Source organism: Perognathus longimembris, chromosome 1, assembly GCF_023159225.1.
Source record: "Perognathus longimembris pacificus isolate PPM17 chromosome 1, ASM2315922v1, whole genome shotgun sequence".
NCBI classification, from domain to species: Eukaryota; Metazoa; Chordata; class Mammalia; order Rodentia; family Heteromyidae; genus Perognathus; species Perognathus longimembris.
The window spans coordinates 30,847,732-30,869,671 of NC_063161.1; the positions used below are offsets into that span (position 1 = coordinate 30,847,732).

A 21,940-nucleotide genomic window follows, 5' to 3' on the forward strand; every position below is an offset into this window, starting at 1 on the left:
GATTCATTTCTCATGAGCCACCATGCATTCCTTATATGTTTCTCAGCCTACTCATTCAGAGTAAAGAGAAAAAGTCCTCTGAAGTTTTCTAAGGGTTTTATTAGGATAGAATGTAGTGAGATTATGTCCCAAGGAAAAATTGTCAGCTGCCAAAATATGTCATAAAGGTAGTGTGCCATGGTGAGCTGGCTTGGATCTAAGACTAGCTTACAGTCCTGAAGACACTGTGGACATAGATTCATCTCTGAGTCAGATTAGGTTGTTCACAGAGACAACTGCCAAAGCCTGGTGCTAATTAGTCCTTATTAGAGAGCAGAACTGTCAAAAGAACCAGACTGCTTGTGGTCATGTTCACAATATCTTGTGTAAAATTCATTTAGAATGACAGAATATTCAGAATATGTTTTGGGGGTAGTAATTTTGGTCTACTCAGAACATGGCTTAAAAAGCATTTCTCAGGAACTGACTTGTGTGTCTCTTCCTTACCATATGAGATTTATTACTCAGTTCCCTTGGCTAAATCACCATTCCCCCTTGCCTGAGATACACTTTCAGAAATATGAATAATTTTCACACGGTTCAGTCTTGGCTTGAAATCCTTTATTTTCTTAATGTGACTGTGTATGACTCTGGTTGATTCATTCTGCAATATCTTTTAGTTTAAGTCACAAGATAATCTGATTTATTTTCATGCTTGTTGACATGTTTCTCAAAATGTTCCTTGCGTGAGTTATTTATACTAGCAAACAACAGAATCAGACTGATCACTGAATAGACAGAAAAGTTACATTTCAATTCACTCTGAAAAACAACCTGGAAGTCATCGTTGATTTGTATCTATATATAATTATGAATAGAAATCTCTGTCTATCTTATATGCTATTCATTTCTCTTCTATTTCCAAATCACAGTTTGAAAAAGTAGAACTCGATTTTAAGGCCAGTAGGAGAAACAGTCAATTCTAACTGGTAAAACCGTAATATCTGCACAAATGATCAATGGAATTCAATGATATTTCTGGATAAACACAAAATACCATTTTTTATGCTTACTTCATACCAATTAAATAAAATATATGTGAACTGACTTATAGAGACTTCAGTGTATCAAAAACAACATTTTGACAGAGTAAATATTGAAGTGTAATCACAGCTCCCATATAAATTGATATTTACATCATATTGACTTGAAAAAGCAAACAGGAATACCATGATGATCCCTTAAAATGTTTAACAGCATGGCCCTGTGCAGACTATCTCAACATGATTAACGTATTTATTGAAACTACAATCACACACACGCATACAGCATTATTATGAGTACATTGTTTTAAATGTTGCAAGTTCTACTAATCTAAGCCCATAGAACTAAAGGTTGTTACTAAGTTGGAGGAGTTAAAGGTCTAGATTTCACCTATGATTGGCCTTAATACCATTATTCACTTTTTTATACCTACTATATGCCAAATGTTCTGTCATATGACCTCAATCTTCATTACCACCCTAAGGAAAAGGTGCTCCCAATAAAAGAAATTTAGGCTGCAAGGAGTTAAATAACTACCCGTAGGTAACAATGAGATAGATGACTAACTCATACTTGAATCAGATTGCCTATAAATATTGATCTACTAATTGTGACTCTAAAGTGTTACTCCATTTAAATGACTCTGGACACTGAGTAGCTTAGTGTATTTAAGGACTCCTAAGACATCAGATAGTTTAGTTACTAGGTCAACAAGAGACAGGATTTAAATATGACAACATCTACTCACCTACTCTAATTTTAGTCTTTACTTACTGGCCTTTTAAATGAACATGGTAACAAATCCTAGATTGCAGCAAACTTCAAAATTCCAATTTCATCAATATGGGTATTTATGTAGTGATTTCTTCATAAGATATAAATAAATAACTGTATAAATATGTGCATACATACTACATAGTTAACCTTGATTATTAACCATACTTGGTTGAGAGAAGCCCAGAGTAAAACAGACATCTGTATGTGTGTGTGTGTGTGTATGTGTGTATGTAGGTGTTTTCAGACACCATTAGAATAGTTTTTAAGGAGTTATGCAATTTACTGGTGGCTACAAAATATAAATAAATTATTGAAATAGGTAAAACTGTGTGAGGAGAAGGAGCCTGGTCAGAGGAAGTTGGTCACTGGGGACATGCCTTTGGAGATGTATACTGACTGATCCCTTTCTGGCTCTTTCTCTCTGCTTCCTGGCTGCTCTTCCACCATAACATTGTGTCTCACATCAGGTCCCGAAACAATGAAGTCAGATGAATACAAATTGTTAACTCTGGAACTAGGAGGCAAAATAAATGTTTACTCCTTTAAACTGTTTTTTTTTTTCTGCTACCTTGTCATGGCTGGGTGAAATGCACTAACCAAAATCACTGCTGTTGGAAAAGTGAATGAGATACCAGAGAAGTACCTACATACAATTTACTCATAAGGAAATACCAGAGAAACTTCAATTGAGAAATGTACAATTTTTCAACATGTCAATGTCATGAAAATCAAGCAAAAGCTAAAAGAATGTTCCAGACTGAGTGCAATTAGGAAGCTATAACAACTGCATAATCCCTTCATTGTAAGCTACCACCAGTGGAATTTTGGCAACAGTTAGTAAAACTTGAACAAGGTTTCTAGATTCTGAGTGCCCTGAAGATAGTTGTTGTGTGCAATAGTGATATAAATTTTGCACTCATTCAAAAAATCTGAAGGGAAACCTCAAATCCAAGTAACAGAAAGTGGTTTATAAACATCTCTGCTGAGAGAAGGCCAAGCCAACAGCAGTATTCTACTCACTAGTACCTTATATAGAATATTGCTGTGTGAGAAATTTAATTTACTCCCTAGTGCATAGAGCTATATCAAACCTAGCAGAAGACAAGCTTGCAAGGCAAGCATTCAATAAGCTTTAGTTTGTGCAGATGACCAATTATATCTGGTTCACATAAAACCACAATTGCAGTATAATCTGTAATAGTAGCCGCAGGGTTTACAAGGCTTTGTCTAGATGATGGTTATAGGCTGTATATCTCAATCGTTGTAAACTGACAGCTCCTCCTACTCAATCTACTGGTTCAGCAAATAAGCCAAACTTCAAACCTCATGAGTAAGCATTTCAAAACACATGTTTTACATTCTTTGTTGCTCAGAACCTGGCATAATGGAAAGTCAGTTTTCCATTTCACACCCTTGGCCAATCTGTAATCTCAAAAAACAAACAAACAAAACCTTCTTATAACCAAAATCTGTTCTGTAAATTGTTGATGCTTTTCAATAAGCTACATCATCCTATATCAAAAGTGAGAAAACTTCTCAATTCGTAATTGTGTGGCCTAATTTTACAAATCAAATGTGCACATAGGGGTTCTGCTTGTACTTAATTAATGGGCTTGCAAAAATAATAATTTTTCTCTTCATTAGTGTGTGTTGTCTTCCCTAGGGTCCAGCATTTTTCTCTCTTGAGAATTTCTGGTATCCCGATTCACTCTTTGCCTCTAGGTCTTTGCCTTATATTTAACACGTTGATATAGTGACACTATAAATTGTCAGAAAATAAAGAAAAGAATGTAGACCTTGAAAATTGAGTGACTCTAATGACCATTTATTTTAAATTTCTGAGGAGGATATGATTTTTAAAAAAGGTAGGTTCAAGAAGAAACATATAATGTCTCTTTTCTCCTTAAATAATTATTTTACTATTTTATTTCATAGGAATGTAAACATGGGAAGCATGTACAAAATGCATGCTAAAGTAATGGCCAAGAAAAATGACATATGGAAGATGTGGAGGCATTCTGTGAAAGCCTGTAGTAGATGAAAGTAATAGTTTTTAAATCCTAGAAAGGTAAAATAATAAATATGAAGAAAGAGGAGGAAAGAAGAGGAGTGATAAAATGTACCCTTTAAAGGAAATCCTTATCTTTCTTTCCTTCCAATAATTGGGATCTGTAATTCAAGTGGTTAAAAAAAAGTACCTGAGAATTGATAAATTGCGCCTCATTCTAGACAATTAATCTAGTTCATCTCTCGCATGCACAGCATATATTACATTGTGGAATAATTCAGTGTTCACAGTGGATTTTCCTTATCATACCTCCTACACTTGTGCTCAAATGCATACATGCACATGCACATGTGTGGGTGTGCACACACACTCACACACAGCCCAATCTGGTGATGACCGCTTTACATGGGTTGTATTGACCTTGTTCATATGGTTCCTTTATTATTATATTTCCCTTTTAGACTCTTTGTCTCCTTAAGCCCAAATCCGCTTTTCTTTCTGATTCTCTCAAGGTTCACTTTTTTTCTTTTCATAACAACTAGAACCAATTCTCTCTTCTTTTGCAGTCTTATTTTCCACCCCAGGAGGCCGTTACACATTTTTCTGCATCTTGAGGTCCTGGGGTGTTTCTGCCTCTTCACAACATTGTGAAAATGGAAGCAAGGACAATGATATCTGGGGTGAGAGCCATTTTCCTCTATCCTTGATGCTTCTTCCATGTAGTTAATGAAAGAAGATAACTGATCCTTTCCATTTATAGGAAATAACAGACTTCAGAATTTTTTTTCTATTATAGTGTACATTTTGGGAAGCTTCTACTCTTTCTATCCAAAGTAACAATGTACCTTTCACTGTGTCACTGGTATCCACTGTGGGTAGAATTTGTTATTAAATAAAAAACACAAAATTGATACTCTCATTATAGTGTGAAATGGCTGCAAACATATTAGCTAATATATAAATAGGAAGAAGATGAGATGATTCTGGCAGGGGAATGGTAGATGTACTTAAACCAGATAGCCAAGGGATAGCATGTCAGCAGAGATCCAAAGACAAGATGGGGCTCACTATTCAAGTAACAAAGTCATCTCAAGCAGAGAAAACATCTATACAGTCTTTATAGCCAGTTGAGGTGGTCTGACCAACAAGAAGATGGCTAAGGTATCATGTACTAATGGGAAGAAGGAAAGGAACATGATTGAGAATTAGACCACAAAGGGCCCAGATTACCTAAATTTGGTAAATTTTGAACTCAATTTAGTGTAAGGGAAATCATGAATTGAAATAAGAGAGGTATTTCTTGACTATAATTAATAAAACCTAATATAACCATTGTAAATTGAAAATGTCATGTCTAAAATGCACTGAACATACCAGACCTATGGAACATCACAACTTCCTGCCACTGCCAGGCATAAATCATACCTTACTACACCAGAATAAGATCACAATACAGTTTATACTGAATGATTATCACTTGCACATAATAGCAAAGTCAAAAAATTGGCCAGGTACTGGTGGCTTACACCTATATTAATAGCTACTCAGGATGCTGAGATCTGAGGATGGAGGTTCAAAATTACTCAGGCAGAAAAGTCCATGAGACTTCTATCTCCAAGTAAATACCAAAAAAACTGGAAGTGGATGAAGTGGTAGAGTTTCTAGAACACAAAAGCTCAGGGACAGCACTCAGGCCTTGAGTCTGAGCCCCAAGACTAAAACAAACAAAAAACCCTGCAAATCAGGTGCAGTTGTTCATATTTATAGCCCTAGAAGGTAGAGTTAGAGAAAAAGTTAAAGAGACTCCATCTGAGCAATTAAACAACACAACAGTACATAGCTATCATCTTAGCTGCATGTAAGGTATAGATTTGAGGATCATAATATGAAGCTGGTTTTGTCAAAAATGTGAGACCCTACCTGAAAAATAATTAAAACAAAATGGGCTGGAAATGTGACTAAGTTTGAGGCCATGAGTTAAAATCCCAATATTGTTTCTGCATTGTATGTCTAAATAGCACAAATCTGGGCCCTAAATGTATAGGATTTACAGTGTCGGTAGGCTACAAGGCTTGCAATATGAGAGATTTTATTACAAAGGGTTCTGTTGATGCATTGGAAACTGGAAAATAGGTAAGAATTGATTGACCAGGACGCGGAGAGTATAAACGGAAAGAAATAGGATAGATGGTGAAGAAACAATTCCTTGTACCAGGCAAAAATTGAATGAATGAGAAAGAGAAGAAAATAATATGATATTTTCTCTAAATTTCTTTCTTTTGTCTACCAATAACATGGTCATAATAATGTCAGGATTAGCATTTATATGGCATTCCATTATTTACCCATTACTTTTTTCCATCATTCCTGAGTTATAAACCAACAGAATTTCAAATCTGGTAAGAACTCAGGAATCTTCCTTCTACCTGATAAATTCTAACTCATTCTCTAAAGCCTCATCTGTTATTTTATCATTTCTGTGAGGCATTAATTAGTTGCATTCTTGTGCATATATTTTTAAAAATCCCTTTCATCCACATTAATTCTATGCATTGTGTTTATTTTTGTATTTGATTATGTTCTCAACATGACCCTCAACAGATTGATCTCCCCAAGGTTATAGAATGCTTTTAACCTCTGCATCCTCCATAATGCATTATTTTCAGGATGAAGGATAGATATGTAAATGGGAAAGTAGTTGGTGATTTCCTTTTGTCTAAACCATGGCAAGGGACCATTCTACCACTTACTAAATATGTGTGGTGAACATTTTAAAACTTAAAATATAGCCTATTCCAATTTCAAATCACTATCAAGAGCTTCTTAAATTAAATTTAATATCCTTTCTCAAATTCTCCACCTTTTGATCTTAGTTATTTCTTCTTATTAAGTGGGTAAAGGATAAAAAGGTCAAAATAATTTAATCATTTTGTAAAGATAATTAAGTCACCGAAACTGTACGTAAAATGGCTTACACTCAGTCAGTGACAGATTATATGAAGTCCATTAACTGCCTGAAGGAAGAAAGAGTATTATGAAGCATATATAAAATCCCAGAGGAATAGTTACTGACCAGGAATGACCCACATTTTTCTGAGAAAAAGAACAAAAATCACCAATAACCCTTAATTTTACTACAATGTATAGACTACTTATCTTTCAGTACCATATACATCCATGCTTACACATACAAATTCATATATTTATATTTTAAATTTATAATAGTTATTAACAATGAACAATTTTCTATTAAAAGTGCGTTTGGGGCTTTTTTTGAAAAAAACATGGGCTCTTAATGTATAACCCTTACTGGCATCTATATCCAGTATGTACTGCCTCCACCTCCCAAATGTTAGGAACATGAAATCACTGATTCTTCACCTTTGGACAATGAAGATACTATCACTGACTTATGAATTTATGATTGTGTTTAAATGAGAAAATAAATGAAAATTTCACACCAATGTTTACTAGGTAAGCAGACAATAAATAAAAATAACACTACAAAAATCAGATCTCAGCTTCCTGAGTACTTAAGAATATAGATGTGAGCCACTGGTGCCTGTCTTAATATAACAACTTTTTAAACTATGTAGACAATATTCCTCCCTAGATCAGGTCTACAGTAACCAGGCAGTGAATAAAATCAGTCTCACAGGAGACAGATTTCTAATTGATTAAAACAAACCATAGAATTTTATGCCTCTATCAGAAAGAATGACATTGCCCCATTTGTAAGGAAATGGAAGGACTTGGAAAAATTATACAAAGTGAAGTGAGCCAGACCCAAAGAAACATGGATTCTATGGTCTCCCTCATAGGGAATAATTAGCACAGGTTTAGGCTAGTCACAGCAGAGGATCACAAGAGCCCAATAGCTATACCCTTATGAACATTTGATGATGCTAAGTGAAATGAACTCCAGGTTATGGAAACGATTGTTATATCACTGTTAAAACTACTTTCAATGTGCTATGTGTAACCATAGCTTCTATTATTGATGATCTTCTTGTATCCCCTTCCTGTGGTTGTACCTGCACATCTCTGTATCTTATCTGAGTACATTGGAAACCGTGTATACTGGTATTAGAACTAGGAAACTGAAAGGGAATACTAAAATTGAGAGACACAGGTAAAAAAACAAACAACTACAAAAGCAATACTTGCAAAACTGTTTGGTGTAAATGAACTGAACAACTCTTGGGGGAAAAGGGAAAAGGGGAGGGGAAGGGGGAATGAGGGAGGAGGTAATAAACAGTACAAGAAATGTATCCAATGCATAATGTATGAAACTGTAACCTCTCTGTATATCAGTTTGAAAATTTAAAAAAAGGAAAAAAAATAAAACAAACCATAGACTATAACTGGGTAGTAGAATGCATATTTTTATTTATGGCATATATGTATATAAGTATATATGAACTTAACACTCATATAACAAAAACTGTAATAGTATAAATACACAAAACTAAAACAAAGAAATAGATATATGCTAATTATGCAAGTAAGTCATTTGTCTACTTTTAATTCTATTCAGAATTCTATTTCTATTTGACAGCTGATGAAAATGACATTATAAGATAGATGACATGTAACTTGAAAGACATCATGCAACTAGCACAGCTGGGGTTAAATCAACATCTGTGCACCTCAGAGAGCACTCTCTCTCTCTCTCCCTTTTTCTCTCTCTCCCTTTTTCTCTCTCTCTCCCCCTCCCTCCCTCGCTCTCTGGCTCTCTCCTTTTCCCTCCCCCTTTCACTCTCCCTCTCTCTCTGGTACCAGTTCTGGTGCTTGGTATCAAGGGGGCCTGGGTGCTGCCCCTGAGTCTCTCTGTGTTCAGGTCTAACCTTTAACCATTAGAGCCACAGAAACACTTCTAGTTTATTGGAGGTAAGAGTCTCATCAACTATCCTGCCCTGGGGATATTCAAAACATGATCCTCAGATCTCAACCTCTTCAGTAGGTAGGATTGCAGGCATGAGCCACTGGCTTCCAGCAGGGTTGCCTCTTTAATCATGATGATGTGCATTCCTCCCACAAATGAAGACAAATAATGTGCCATGAAAATGACAATTATTTTGAAGTCTGATACTACTAATAGTAGCCATGTGGTAGTAATACAAATGGTATTAAATTTAGGAGAAATTCATGACACCTTGATTCTCTCTTTTAACAAGTTAATTTCTGAAGGTATCTATATCTCTGATAGATAGATAGATAGATAGATAGATAGATAGATAGATAGATAGATAGATAGATCAATCGAAAATATAAGATAAGATAGAGTATCTGTCTGTAGATAGACAGAGAGGATCTATCAATCGATCTATCAATCATCTATCTATCTAAAGAAAGATTTGGAGAGGGAGAGAGGGAAGAAGGAAAAAGAAAGAGAATAGGTAGGAGGAGGAGGAGGAAAAGGAGAAAGATCAGGAGGAAGGGGAAGAGGGAGAGTAAATAGGACTTAGTAAGATTGGAAGACTTTTCTGGACTAGGATATCCAACTAAATTCTAGGACACTAGTTTCCAAATGGAATATTGTACAATGACCACCTAACAAGCCATTCTCAGCAACTTTCTTGACATTCCACCAGTTGATCATACACACCTGTATGTCTGGAAAAACAGAGGACCACCTTACCTGTAAATGAATGGAGCCACGGTGGCAGTGTTCGGGTGACTGTGTTGCTGCTGCTGAGGGAGTTGGACAGCACCATTCCCTGTGCTCTGCCCACTGCTTTGTGCGGATTGTCCCATATTGGAACTGGAGGGAGAAGCGTGGCCAGCTTCCCTTCCCTCCAAGGGACCAGGCAAACTGGATGTGCTTGCTTTCTCTGAGGTTATGGGTTTGGGTAAGGACTGGGAAGGGCTTCCCTTAGTAGTCCTTAGTTTTTCTGACTCTTTGCTTGCTGTGCTGCCTGGTGAAATGGTTTGCTTTGCTGTTGGCACCTTTGAGCCTGGTTTTGGAATCCCACTGGAAGATGGAATTAGGCTTTCCTTCTTGGCTGCTGTTGTCTTGCTGCCCTTTGGGATCAAGCTTGCAATCTTAGAGGTCTTTTTTGGAGCTGTATCAGTCAACTGATCCTTTTCTTCCTTGACTGGTTTTTCAGTGCACACCTTACTTTTGTCTCTGTTCTTTTCCTCTTTTTCTTTTGGCTGTAGCAAAGACTTTTTATTGCTGAGATTTTTGCTTCCAGCCTTCAGAGGGACCAGTTTAGGTGACACTTTGGGACTGCTATTTGTGGAGCCACCACTATTCAGAGCAGGGTTAAAACTTTCAATCTCACCAGATTCAGAAAAGACATCATCATCCTTTCCACCATCGCTGAGTCCTGAACTGGGAGACTGCGGGGGGCGTAATGCAGTCCGGGCGTTGACCAACTTGAATTTTTCAAGCATTGATTTCTGCCCCGAGGGAGCCGTTTTGACACCTTCTGAGACAGGCGGCTTCAATCTGTCTGAGGATGGTGTAGGAGAGGTGGCTGGGCTGGACTGCTTCACGGTCAACATGGTAGACGTGGCACTGTGCTTGACATTCATCGACTTGCTGCGCCATGGCTTGCTGGCACTCGGAGAAGGGATGGCAGAGGCAGGGGGCTGCGCAGCCATGCTGGGAGACTGTACATTACCATTTATACCTGAAGATGGTTGAGGTCCTTTGGAGGAATCTAAACATTGATAAGGGAGAAATAAATAAAAGCCAATTAGTCTTGATCTTTTATATCACAACATTAAGTTCTTCACTATAGATACATAGAATTCTCTCTGCAATTAACTGAGGAGAGACCTGTGTGGCCTGTATTATTTCTATTAGTTGAATTTCTCATGTGTCAAAAAGTTCAAAAGATATTTATTTCAGAAGAAAAATAAGGTATGTGTCTTCGACTTTGAAATTACTCTTGTCAAATTGCTTTGCTAGTCACTGATAGCAACAGGTGAATAAAACAGTATCCAGTCCCTATGTAATTCTTTGTATTTTTCCAGCTAACTTTATAGCTCCTAATGTAAGTAGGTAGTATTCATTATCTTGTCAGATTCTATTGTATAATTAATATTGAAAGTTGCTTTAACATACAGCAAGATTTGGTAATGTGATCTGGTTAAAGGTGCTTATGAATCATGGTTTATCTTTTTTGTTAGTTTTGTTTCTTTATATAAGGTAATTATTGAAGTTTATGCTGCTGTAGGGGAGATAATCTAATTGATCCATCTCTATCTTTATCTTTATAATAATCCTATAAGTCATGTATTAATATGATAATTTCCATTTTACGGTTACAGCAACTAAAGCAGTTGTTCAAAGTCCTACAGCCTAGACTTCAACTGATTTCATAGGCTGTGCTCTTGACCACTAAATCTGCACCCTTTGGCAATAATCTGAACAAACTTTAAGGGAGTGAGGAATAATTAAATTAGTACTGTTAAACCTAATAGATGTCAAAAAATGGAAATAAAACTTTTCATAATTAAACAACCAAGAGAGGTATTTTGTGAAGGATGTTCTTTTCTCAATATTCCAGAACTGGGCCACATTAAACTTTATTATACAGTCATAAATAGTAAAACCATGCTGGAAGTGTAGCTGTGGCTCAAGTGGTAGAGCATTAGCCTTGAGCACAAATGCTCAGGAACAGCACCCAGGCCCAGACTTCAGTAACAACCACAACAACAAAAGTTGTTTGTAAACTAGGCACTGGTGGCTTACACCTATAATCCTGGCTACTCAAGAGGCTGAAATCTGAGGGTTGCATTTGAAGTCAGACCAGGCAACAAAGTCCTTGACATTCTGATCTCCAATTAAGCAACTTAAAGCTGAAAGTACAGCTGTGGCTCAAGTGTTAGAGTTTTAACCTTGAGCAAAGGAGCTCAGGACGAATGCCCAGGCCCTGACTTCAAGTTCCAATACTGGCAAAATGCGTGCCCACACACAGACGCACTCACAGTACACACAAAGCACCCGCACACACACACACACACACAAAGCACACATACACACCAAAAAATATTTGTGATTTTTCTCACCCTATAATAAAAGTCATGTTAATATTACAAATACAATTATATAAGGTAACAGTCCAGTGAAGGTTCTTAAATGTCCTAATGAGTTAGGAAGTGCGAACATTTCTAATTCACATCCAGAGCAACCAAAGCTTAGTGAGTCTAAAGGACCATCCAGTGTCACACAGCAAATGTGAATTATAAGGAGCTACATTTGATTCCACACTGTGGAACTGTATGATTACCACAGGTTATTTGACATTTTAAGTGGTTAGAAGTGGTTCTCCAAGGAGCATAAATGTCATCTAGGGGTCATACTGAGTATAAGTCTGAGGGGCTGGGAAATTCTGCATTGCTAACAAGCTGCCTGGAGATGCAAGTGGTCAGGGTCATAGACCATGTTTTCGCTAAACTAATTCATAGGTCATGAAAACCGTTTCTCTTAATGGTATCCACATTGACTAAATCCATATAGTGTTCCATAATGTGGAGTATTAATACTTTCCACTCTTTAAACTTTCAGAACCTTGGTCAGCTCTGAGTTCATGTGTATTGTTAGGGGCTTCATGGCAAAAAGAAAAAAAAAAGAAAAAGAAATCAGTAGTAACAAAGCAAGCTCTCTTCAGATTTTCATAGTGTAGTGTTTGCTTTTTTTCTTTATTTGAACTACAAATTTCCTATTTACATCTAAATTAGTGAAGTCGAAACAAAGTAAAAGTGTGCCTTCTTCCCCTAGAATAGAGAAGCTAAGCTAAGAGTACTGATTAGACAGTGCTATAGAAGTTCAAGTACAGAAAAGGAATTTGAACACACCTCTAAATGAGACAAGAGGGATTCCAGATTATGACACCCTCATCCAACACACAGTAATGGTGATAGAACAGCTGCAAAATCGTTCTCAGCGGAGGACACACATGTAAGATTCTTCTCTATTCACAGCTCCAAATCTTTCCCCAGCCTGTCTCTGCACAGCAGCAATGCGGTGCTTCAGGTTTCATTAATAGGATAAAATCACAGGCCGTTGAACGTCAGGAAGACACTGGAATGGTAAGAGTCTCTGGGGACTCCTCGGGAGTAAGGGTGCAGAACAACAGAGCTGAAACAGAAGCATCTGTGGCTTCACTGGGGTGGCTGAAGTACAAATTCCAGGCTCTACCTCTTTCATACTAAATAATCACTACCTTGGGCCCAGTGACAGATTTCTGAACACTAACTCTTGCTATGGAGAAAAGAAGAGATACTTAATTCACAGATGTACTAGTATTCCTGCAATGGATCTGTGTTTTTCAGCTTCCGAGCCTTTCTCTGCTTGTCATTCTACCTATTCTTTCTCAACTCCAAAGAGCAATTTTCTTTCCTCATCTTCCATTTCCACATCCATAATCAACAACTCCACCATAACCAAATATTGGCACTCAATGATGATGCGCTTTATTCTAAGCACTGTGTAAGCTTTCAATACATGTCATCTCATTTAAAACATAATAACCTGTAGTACACTTCACAGGATTGCTTTTGTTACAATTGAAGAAAAGGAAGCTTTGAAATGGAAAGTCATTTGTTCCTAATTAGGAACACAATAAAATTTAGAAGACACAAAATCAAAACTAAAATTTGAGTTTGAGTCTGAGACTAAAGAGACTTGTAACTATCTCTTTTTCTATGTGTTTGCTGAACTCTCAGAAATCCAACTGGTATGCTGTCAGAAAGTCAACTTTTTTACCATAATGTTGAAGTTGGCTGGGTAACTCTTCTATGTTTTCCTTCTTCCCCAGTGAGCATACAGTAAATGGGGAAAGCAAGATACAAGAAACTGCCTGGAAACCTATCTTATTCTCATTGACACCCTACTTACACAAATTCTCACCATTGTGGTGCCATGCTTACTAAACACTAAAATTCACAAAATCAACATGTAGTTCTATCATGTTAGTAATCAATGATACTAATGACATGCGAACAATACCAGTCTGGTGCTAAGATTAACACACTGAGGTAAAAGTGGCAGTTGTAATAGGCCACGGGGAATATGGGACATTACAGAACAGAACTACAGTTAACTTTAGAGGTCAGTATGATGGTGCCCATGGTTCTATACTAGCCTGAGAAAGGACACAGGAAACTCCCTCAATTTGTGCATCTTGTTCTTTCAATATACTTGGTGTATTGTTTAGATGGGAGAGATCTAGCTTTCATGTCAGAAATGATCAAAGTGACAAGAGGACACTAGTCCCAGAGCTTTCTGTGAATAGTCAGCATGTGTGACACAGATGCCTCCCACTGAATACAGGAAACCTTCAGCCTCTCAGATCTCTAAGGAAGGACGGAAACCTTTAAGCAATATGGCCTGACAATTTGATTGGTAGGTGATTAATATATCTAATAGCAGTTTGGTTCACAATACCCCAATTTTAGAAAAAAGTGGCATTTGAATTCAAACTTGTCTTAGTGCTACTTTTTCTCTACCTTAGCACATAGCCTTGCAAGAATGATTACTCTGTGAAATGTCTATTTTATAATGGTGTAATGGGGATCTTGCTCATGTTTCTACCATATCATTTGCAAAGTAAGTGTGCCACCCACTCTGTGGAGGGCTGTGAAATTTAGGGATGTTTCCACTCACAAGTCAGTTATTGTGGGATTTTTTTTTCTTTTAAGAATGCAACTTTTGCTCAGGTAAGCATACTGCATGAACACCTCAATATGTGTGTATGTATATGTATACAAACAGTATCTATGACAAAGACTACTTAGCTTTATAAACTAATATATTCCTAGTTGTGTTACTTTGTGAAAACTTTTTAAATCCCTGAAATTACAATATCAATGTCATAGTTTAGGCTTGTATAAGTTCCAAGTATTAAGGAAAAGAGATGTAGTAAGATGCATAATCAAATAATCAGTAAGGTCATATAAGTAAGATTTATTTGCATTCCTTTGGAAAGCAGATGAAACAGTTCAGTTCTTTATGGTAAATTCAGAATAATTAAAGAAAAAACAGAAAAGTGTTTAAGACCTAAATCTCTGTGTTTTAGCAGATAATGAGCAGCTGAAATTCCATGACTAATGCTAAATTCACATTAACTCTAATAGTGTATAACACTGAACTAATTTTTTTTAAATCCTTGGAGTCAGTCCTTCTAATTCTGTTCTGAGTATAAATGAAAGTAAAAGCTTCCCCAGAAAGAAATGCTTGATTCGAATCCAGAGAGAAAGAAGGAACCCTCCTCTTCAACAAATGTTCAAGTTGCACATAAGAATCACTTGGAAGAAGCAGCACAAATATGGCAGCCATCCCTCTGGTTCTGTGGCATGTCTCCTAGGAACAGGAACTACATCTCTCCCCTAAGGAACTGACTCAGTTAAGTTACATATGTTTGTAGAACATAATCCAGCAATCTGGCTTCAAGTGAAACTAGGAATTTTGCGTTCCTAGTTATATTCAACCTCTTTGATATTTTCCATATTTATCACAGGTTTGGTGAGACAATGATTTCTTGTTTTGTTTCAAGCATGAGAACTATATGCCCAAATGAATCCCAGTATGAGTTTCATTAAGATCTGATTTTTTTCAGTGGACAGAGATTTGGCCTTCCTTTCAAGCATGTGCCTAACTAGAGAACTCTTAGAGAGCACACAGGCAAATGGACAGATAGTAGTGTCACAATGTATCTATCATTCACTGTCAATTTCTAAATGTCAGGTTATCAGAAGAAGGAAGTAAAAAGAAAGGCTTTACAAAGATGCTACCTTAATTTCACCATTTGTTCTGTGAGAAACTCATTCCCACACTTCATTCAAACAGGGATGTAAGATGCCATTTCATTCTACTAGTATATTTCTATCTCAGCTCTCTCTGTAACTAATGATTTATGACAATGTTCACTGATATTTTAATTCATTTGGTGAAATGGTAAAATTGGCATACATTTTTCAGAATTGCCTTATTACTGAAATTACATTAGATGCATCTTTGGAAGAACAGTTTATGATTCACTACTGATTCTTTTCATTAGGTGTCAGGCAATTTACAAATAAACTATTGCATTTTTTTCATTTCTCTACAAATTATACAAATGAAAGCCACTATGCTTTCAACAGTTCATCTCTCTTCAATAGGGAAAGGAAATAGTTTCCCCTGGAAATAAGCCTTTAGTATCTATTACAAATTTTAGACATCACAACTGATTCATATAATTTATCATTTAAGACTTGGAAATGAAAGCAGATAGGGTATTTCTACTTAGATACATCCAGGAAGTATATTAAATATAATTTTTCTTTTGAAAAATGTTAAATCATTCATTTATTTTACAATGCACAGCAAATTATAAATGGATTTTCACATAATATACATAATGTTTTATGTGTTCTTACAATTTAAAACAACAGATTGGATATAAAAAAAAAGCTTCACATGATTAAGAAACAGTATCAGATCTATTGCCACAATGTATTCCTACATTTAATAGAAAATTGTCTGTGATATATCAAATATATACTAAATGACCATATTATAACACACAATAAAATTTAACTAAACTATTCAAATTGATATAGATCTATTGCCCATATTTGGTGTAAAATAAATATCTATGAATGTGTGATCGATCTCCTATTTCAAATACTTGGGAACTTTTTTGTTAGAATTAAAATAACTAATAATAATTAAATAATTAAAATAACTTTTTGTTAGAATTAAAATAATAACTAATTCATTACAAAACTGTTGTCTTTTGTTGTACATATGTATGTAGGCAATTTGCTCTGTAGCAACCATATGTGTGATGTCTATCTCCACCTTGTGGTCATTATAAATATTGCTGCATTCTGATTTTGCACTACCAAAAACATCTATAAGCAGTTCAGCAGCCACCAAAAATTAACAGTTCTAGAGTAATATCTTCAGGATTTTTCTTTTAAAGACTGTCACATTACACAAAAATTTAGACATATATAACAGTCAAGCACTAGTTTATCTAGAGAAGTTCTAAGTCAAAATCATTAGTAATTTTTAACAAAAAAAAGTACACCACTGGAATGTCTTGAAGCTTAAATGAACAGTAGTCATTAAACGTATCTTGTTCATGAACTTATCAACTCTCCTTGAAATTCCATAAGATATGCTTGAAGTATTAACTTGGAACATTAAGGACACTTTATTTTCCCCCATACCGAGGCTTGAATTCTGGTGCTGGTCATTGTCCCTTAGCTTTTCACTCAAGTTCCACTTCTGACCTTTTGGTAGTTTATTGGTGATAAGAATCCCATGAACTTTCCTCCCCAGGCTGTGTTTGAACTGCAATCCTCACATATCAGCCTCCTCATAATATATGATTACAGGCATGAGCCACCATTGCACAGCTCTAGGACTCTTTTGAGGAAGGCCATAAAATGAAGGAAAATGTGTTTGTCTTTTCAGTGAAAAACACTCATTTCTTCTCAGGAAAAGAATACATTTTCAATGATACTTATTACATCTTAAATCAAAGATTGTATTCTATAACTTAAAGGCAAACTCCTAATTTCCAAATACATACTTTTTCTTCTCTTCTCATCCTGTTTGATCTAAGAGCTGGGAATATATTCAGACAGCACAACACACTTCTCTGTGATCAGGGTTTTGAGTCCACACAGAGTTTGTTCCGTTTGTAGAGGAAGACAGTCAGTCACAACAGTAAATCTGATCTAGAGGGTATTCCCATCAATGTATGTTTGAATAGTAGAAAGCTCTCTGATTACCTAACTGAAACAATTTGTAATTCCCTTATGCAAGAGTTCATCGTCAGTTAATTATTCAAAACCATTTTGCCAAGGTCTTGATTTAACAAAACACGTGTGCCCATTTCCTAATAACTCCACGTGCTGTTCCAAGTTGGGCTTAGTACCATGAAGAGTTAAAAAATTCATGGCTTTAAAAATACTCAGAAATCCATCAGAGCACTCTAGTCACTCCATTAGCCACACTACTTGACTCAGTGTAAGATCTTGATTTCCTGATGACCCAGCTGTGAGCTGTGGTGACAGGTATAAAGTTAAAACTCCTTTAAATGCTCACTTTGCCTATCACAGAGAGAGGAGTGCAATCTGGGTAACTTACCATCTGTGTTTAGCACAGACTTTCAATAGCTTGTTCTTGTCTTCCTATTGATTCAGTGACTTGATATTTATATTAGGTACTAGTTTCAAAAAACACTATAAACATGAATAATTTGTCTGGGGAACACATGTGGTCCCAATACTTCTGAGACAAATACCTAGCACAACCTTATCTCAAATTCTGATGTTCCCACCTTCACTACCTCAGATGCTTATAGCACTTACGTTAGTCGTGAAAAGGATTCAGAAAAATTTAATAGAGTTTTATGTTTTCTGGATTAAATCAATCCTATAACATCATATAGCAACATGGTTTATAAGAGAAAGCTGTCTAATCATATAGTTACAGTATTTATCCAGAAATCATAAAACTCAAATATAAAAGACAAAAGGCACAAACATGCTATTTTCCTGCATCAAGGAAGATTGTGTGTGTGTGTGTATGTGTGTGTGTGTGTAACAGATTTATGCTCAGTTATATAATTATCCACTTTAAAATACAAGATCTTTCTCTTCAGATAAAAAGAAACCTGAAGCAAAGTGGAATTCAGGAGGAGAGTTAGGGAACACATGAATATTCCACTGGTTCCAGTTTAAAGCTCTTCTATTACTAGAAGATTTAAGTTTAAAGTGTTAGTTAACAAGACTAGGACTAGTAGCTTTGGGCTGTAAAGATGTAACAGTGAATGCTTACCTTTTTCATTTCCATTTGCATAATTGGGAGGCTTGTTCTTGTCAATGCTGTTGAAGCTCTGACTTCTCCTGTTTAGGTTGGAGGCTCCTTGGGCCTTGCTGCTGCTGCCTGCAGCTGGTACCCTAGATGGCCCAGGAAGCCTGAAATAACAGGAGAACAATTACATCATTATCATACATTTCAAAAACAAGGAGGAAGGGATTCTGGGCAGTAAAGAGTGAATTGGGAAAACCACAACATAGTATTTTATACAATGTACCTAGCAGAAAACTGAGTAACAAATTGCTAAACACAAGTCTAGAGATTATCAGAAAACTCTTGCTTCACTTTTCAATAAGCATGGCACTAAAGAATAATAATGGGCAAAGATGACAGTACAGTGACCTTTACCTAACCAGATATTTACTCCATTCTTGATAAATAAACATGGCCTTAAAAAATCAACACAATTACATGAAAGAAAATCAACATAATGCCATTTACCATTTATTAGGTAGTCAGCAAATCAGCTATTTGAAGTTGTTCTTAAGGTTTATCTTCAATGTATGGGGTGTTGTTTATCTTAGATGGCTTTCAAGCCATGTAAATAAATAATGCCTGGGATAAAGTTATCAAACAAATGGCAAATATCTATTCCAGTGAAGCTTAGCTAATTAAAACATGGTGCCAAGAACAACATTATGTTAATCTGTATTTGACTGGGTTACCTCATGAGAAAAATTTCATTCTCTTGTAAAAACTGATCACCTTATATTTTTGCTGGTGATCTTGGAAGTATAGCCACATGATCACAGAGCAGATATGACAAGAAAGAATAAAGATCTTAGAAGAAGACCTACTAGAAAAATAACATAAAATATATGTTATAGTGAGAAAAGTTTCAGTTACTCAGTTTGTGAAGAACAGGCCAGGAGGAAACACATGACTTAATGTTATTTCATTTGGGTATGAGTTTGGGTCATTTATTCCACTCCCTTTCCCTTTGAATTTCAATTACTATTTCATGAGATATCCAATTTTTATTTTGTATTACTATCATATAAGGAATATACATAATCCACTCAAAACATTATAAATTACCTTTAAAAAGTAATATTGGCAATCTAGGATCTATGTAAGAAACAAGAATATTGCCAACCTCTTTGTTGGTATTTGCTGCCCCCAAGTGAATGAAACTGTGTACTACTTTGAAAGTTCCTATTTTCAAAGGAAAACTGAGGAAGCAATCCAAAGATCATAAACAGAACACTAAATTTTTTACAGCTCTCTTCTAGTAAAGTTTTAAGAACAAGTTGTTTGTCTTTATCATATATCAAAATTTCAAAATCCATAGTCAAATCTGAATTCACGTTTATGATAATACCTATAATTTCTGCAGATTGTTTAAAGAACATAACCCTTAGAAAAGATTAATGCTTTTACAACCCAAGTAACTATTGCAAAATGGAATGTGCATCACAAAGATGCAAATGCTCACTTTAAAGATGTGTTGATGTCTTAGAACAGTTAAGAGTTTCAAAATCTTGACTGCATTTTCGAGTTTAAATACATGTGGCTAATAAATATTCCCTTTGGCTATTGGGCTAATTAGAGGTTGTGTCATGCACACGATTAGAATATTTTCCAAATGACTCCAGCATTTAACTTTCACTCGATTGGATCTACAGGAGTTTGTAAGTACAGCATAATAACACAGACACTAGGAATTTACTGTACCACTGGCTGTGAGCTGCCAAAAGAATGCAACTAATTAATTGGGTCAAATGACATAATCATAATAAATCTGAGAACTATTCCTGAAGATATAACCATAGACTTAGAAATTTCATTTCAGACTCACATATGTAAGCAAATTTTGTCATACAATTTGTCCTGCTTACAATGGCACTCAGCCCATTTCTAGATAGCAATTAAAATACAGTTTAGTCTTTGATGTGGCCCATGAAGCTAAGTGATCTTCAGTTTTCAGAAGAAACAAATGAAAACAAATTAAAAAATAAATTTGCTCTTCTTGTTACCCAAATGTGACAGGCAGCCAGAGCCTCTGGTTCATTCATCAAAATAATGGAAAAAGGGAAATGAGATGGAGAGAACCAGGAAAAGAGAGAAAGAGAGAGTATGTGATAGATTAATGGTCTCATAAAATGAATGCGTAAGATGTATCTTTCATGTCCAAGTTATGTAAGGAGTAGTAAAGACGAGAAGAGTATAAAGCAGGTCACTGTTTCTTATACTTCCTAATTTATGTAATTCATTATAGCTTTTAACTAAGTACCTTTCAAAGACTATTTCTCCAGAATCATTTTAACTCTTATGAAAATAAAGGTAGGGAACCAAGGCCAGGGGGCAGACAGTGACCTCAGGTCAAGGCATCAGAAGTAATTTTGTGGCCAAACATTTCACAATGCGGTTCATTAACAGAGCAATGACTAATACACCAGCATTGGATAGTTCCCCAGTGTGCAAGAAGGTTCAAAGAATCACACAATAACTAGGGATGACGCATTTTTGCTGTGGTTTATTTTTACTCACTTCTTGTCTACCATCAAAATTCATCAATTTAATTCTCCCAAAACATTTTATATATTATTACTCTCCAAAGAATATACGCTGACATGTGCCTTTAAAATACGCTTATCACAAAGAAATCAAAATTTAAACAATTAGAGACAGAACTGTCTAGGCTGTTCTGGTATGAGCTTCTACATAAAAAATCTGCCAGTGTCTCTCTTTAAACATGTAATTTTTAACAGACATCCATATTTAAAATCATTTGTAATCTTTTGGTAAAACTTACACATCCTGTGACCTAGAAAGAATCACAGAAGTTCATAGCAGTTTTCCCCTGACTTTCTCTCAGCAGAGTAAGTAGAATTTATCACAGTATAGCACTACATAAACCTAAATAGAAATAGAAGATGCAAACCTAATTAGTCACTTAACACATAGGCTTGTCTCTGAGACTTTAAGGAAATCCACTACAAATTCAGTGCTCTAAACTCTGCAGTCAGTAATGTGTTGGGTTTTAAGAAAATTTAGAGGGATAGGAAATAATATCAGTGGGCATTTCCTTGAATATCACTAATAAGCAATAAATTAGAGATATTCACTGACCTAGTAGGCTTTTTTTGACTGGTTGCAATTCCACTGTGATTAGACTGAGTTGCATATCTGGCTGTCAGACTGTATGAGGAGAAACAGAGAAATTGAATTAAAGAGATTCTTTAAACATGGGAGGAAAGTACAAACTTACAAGAAAACTGTGAGTCAATGAAATGCAATTGGAACACATGAAAACATGGAGAAAGAACAAATTAATCAGAAAATTATGACGACATCAC

The 21,940-nt window shown here is 35.8% G+C and overlaps 1 protein-coding gene across 3 annotated transcripts in view; it reads right to left on the bottom strand.

Moving 5' to 3' along the window:
- Positions 1–21,940, bottom strand: part of Nav3 (neuron navigator 3) — a 619,731-nt gene that overhangs the window by 138,373 nt on the left and 459,418 nt on the right. For 2 of the 3 annotated variants that reach the window (XM_048359134.1, XM_048359124.1), the window contains exons 7-9: positions 21,714–21,782; positions 18,600–18,739; positions 9,450–10,476 (exon numbers count right to left, since the gene is read on the bottom strand). In XM_048359134.1, the coding sequence (XP_048215091.1) occupies positions 9,450–10,476; positions 18,600–18,739; positions 21,714–21,782 (1,236 nt within the window). The remainder of the gene's footprint in view (positions 1–9,449; positions 10,477–18,599; positions 18,740–21,713; positions 21,783–21,940) is intronic. The other variant, XM_048359143.1, reaches the window with a different exon arrangement.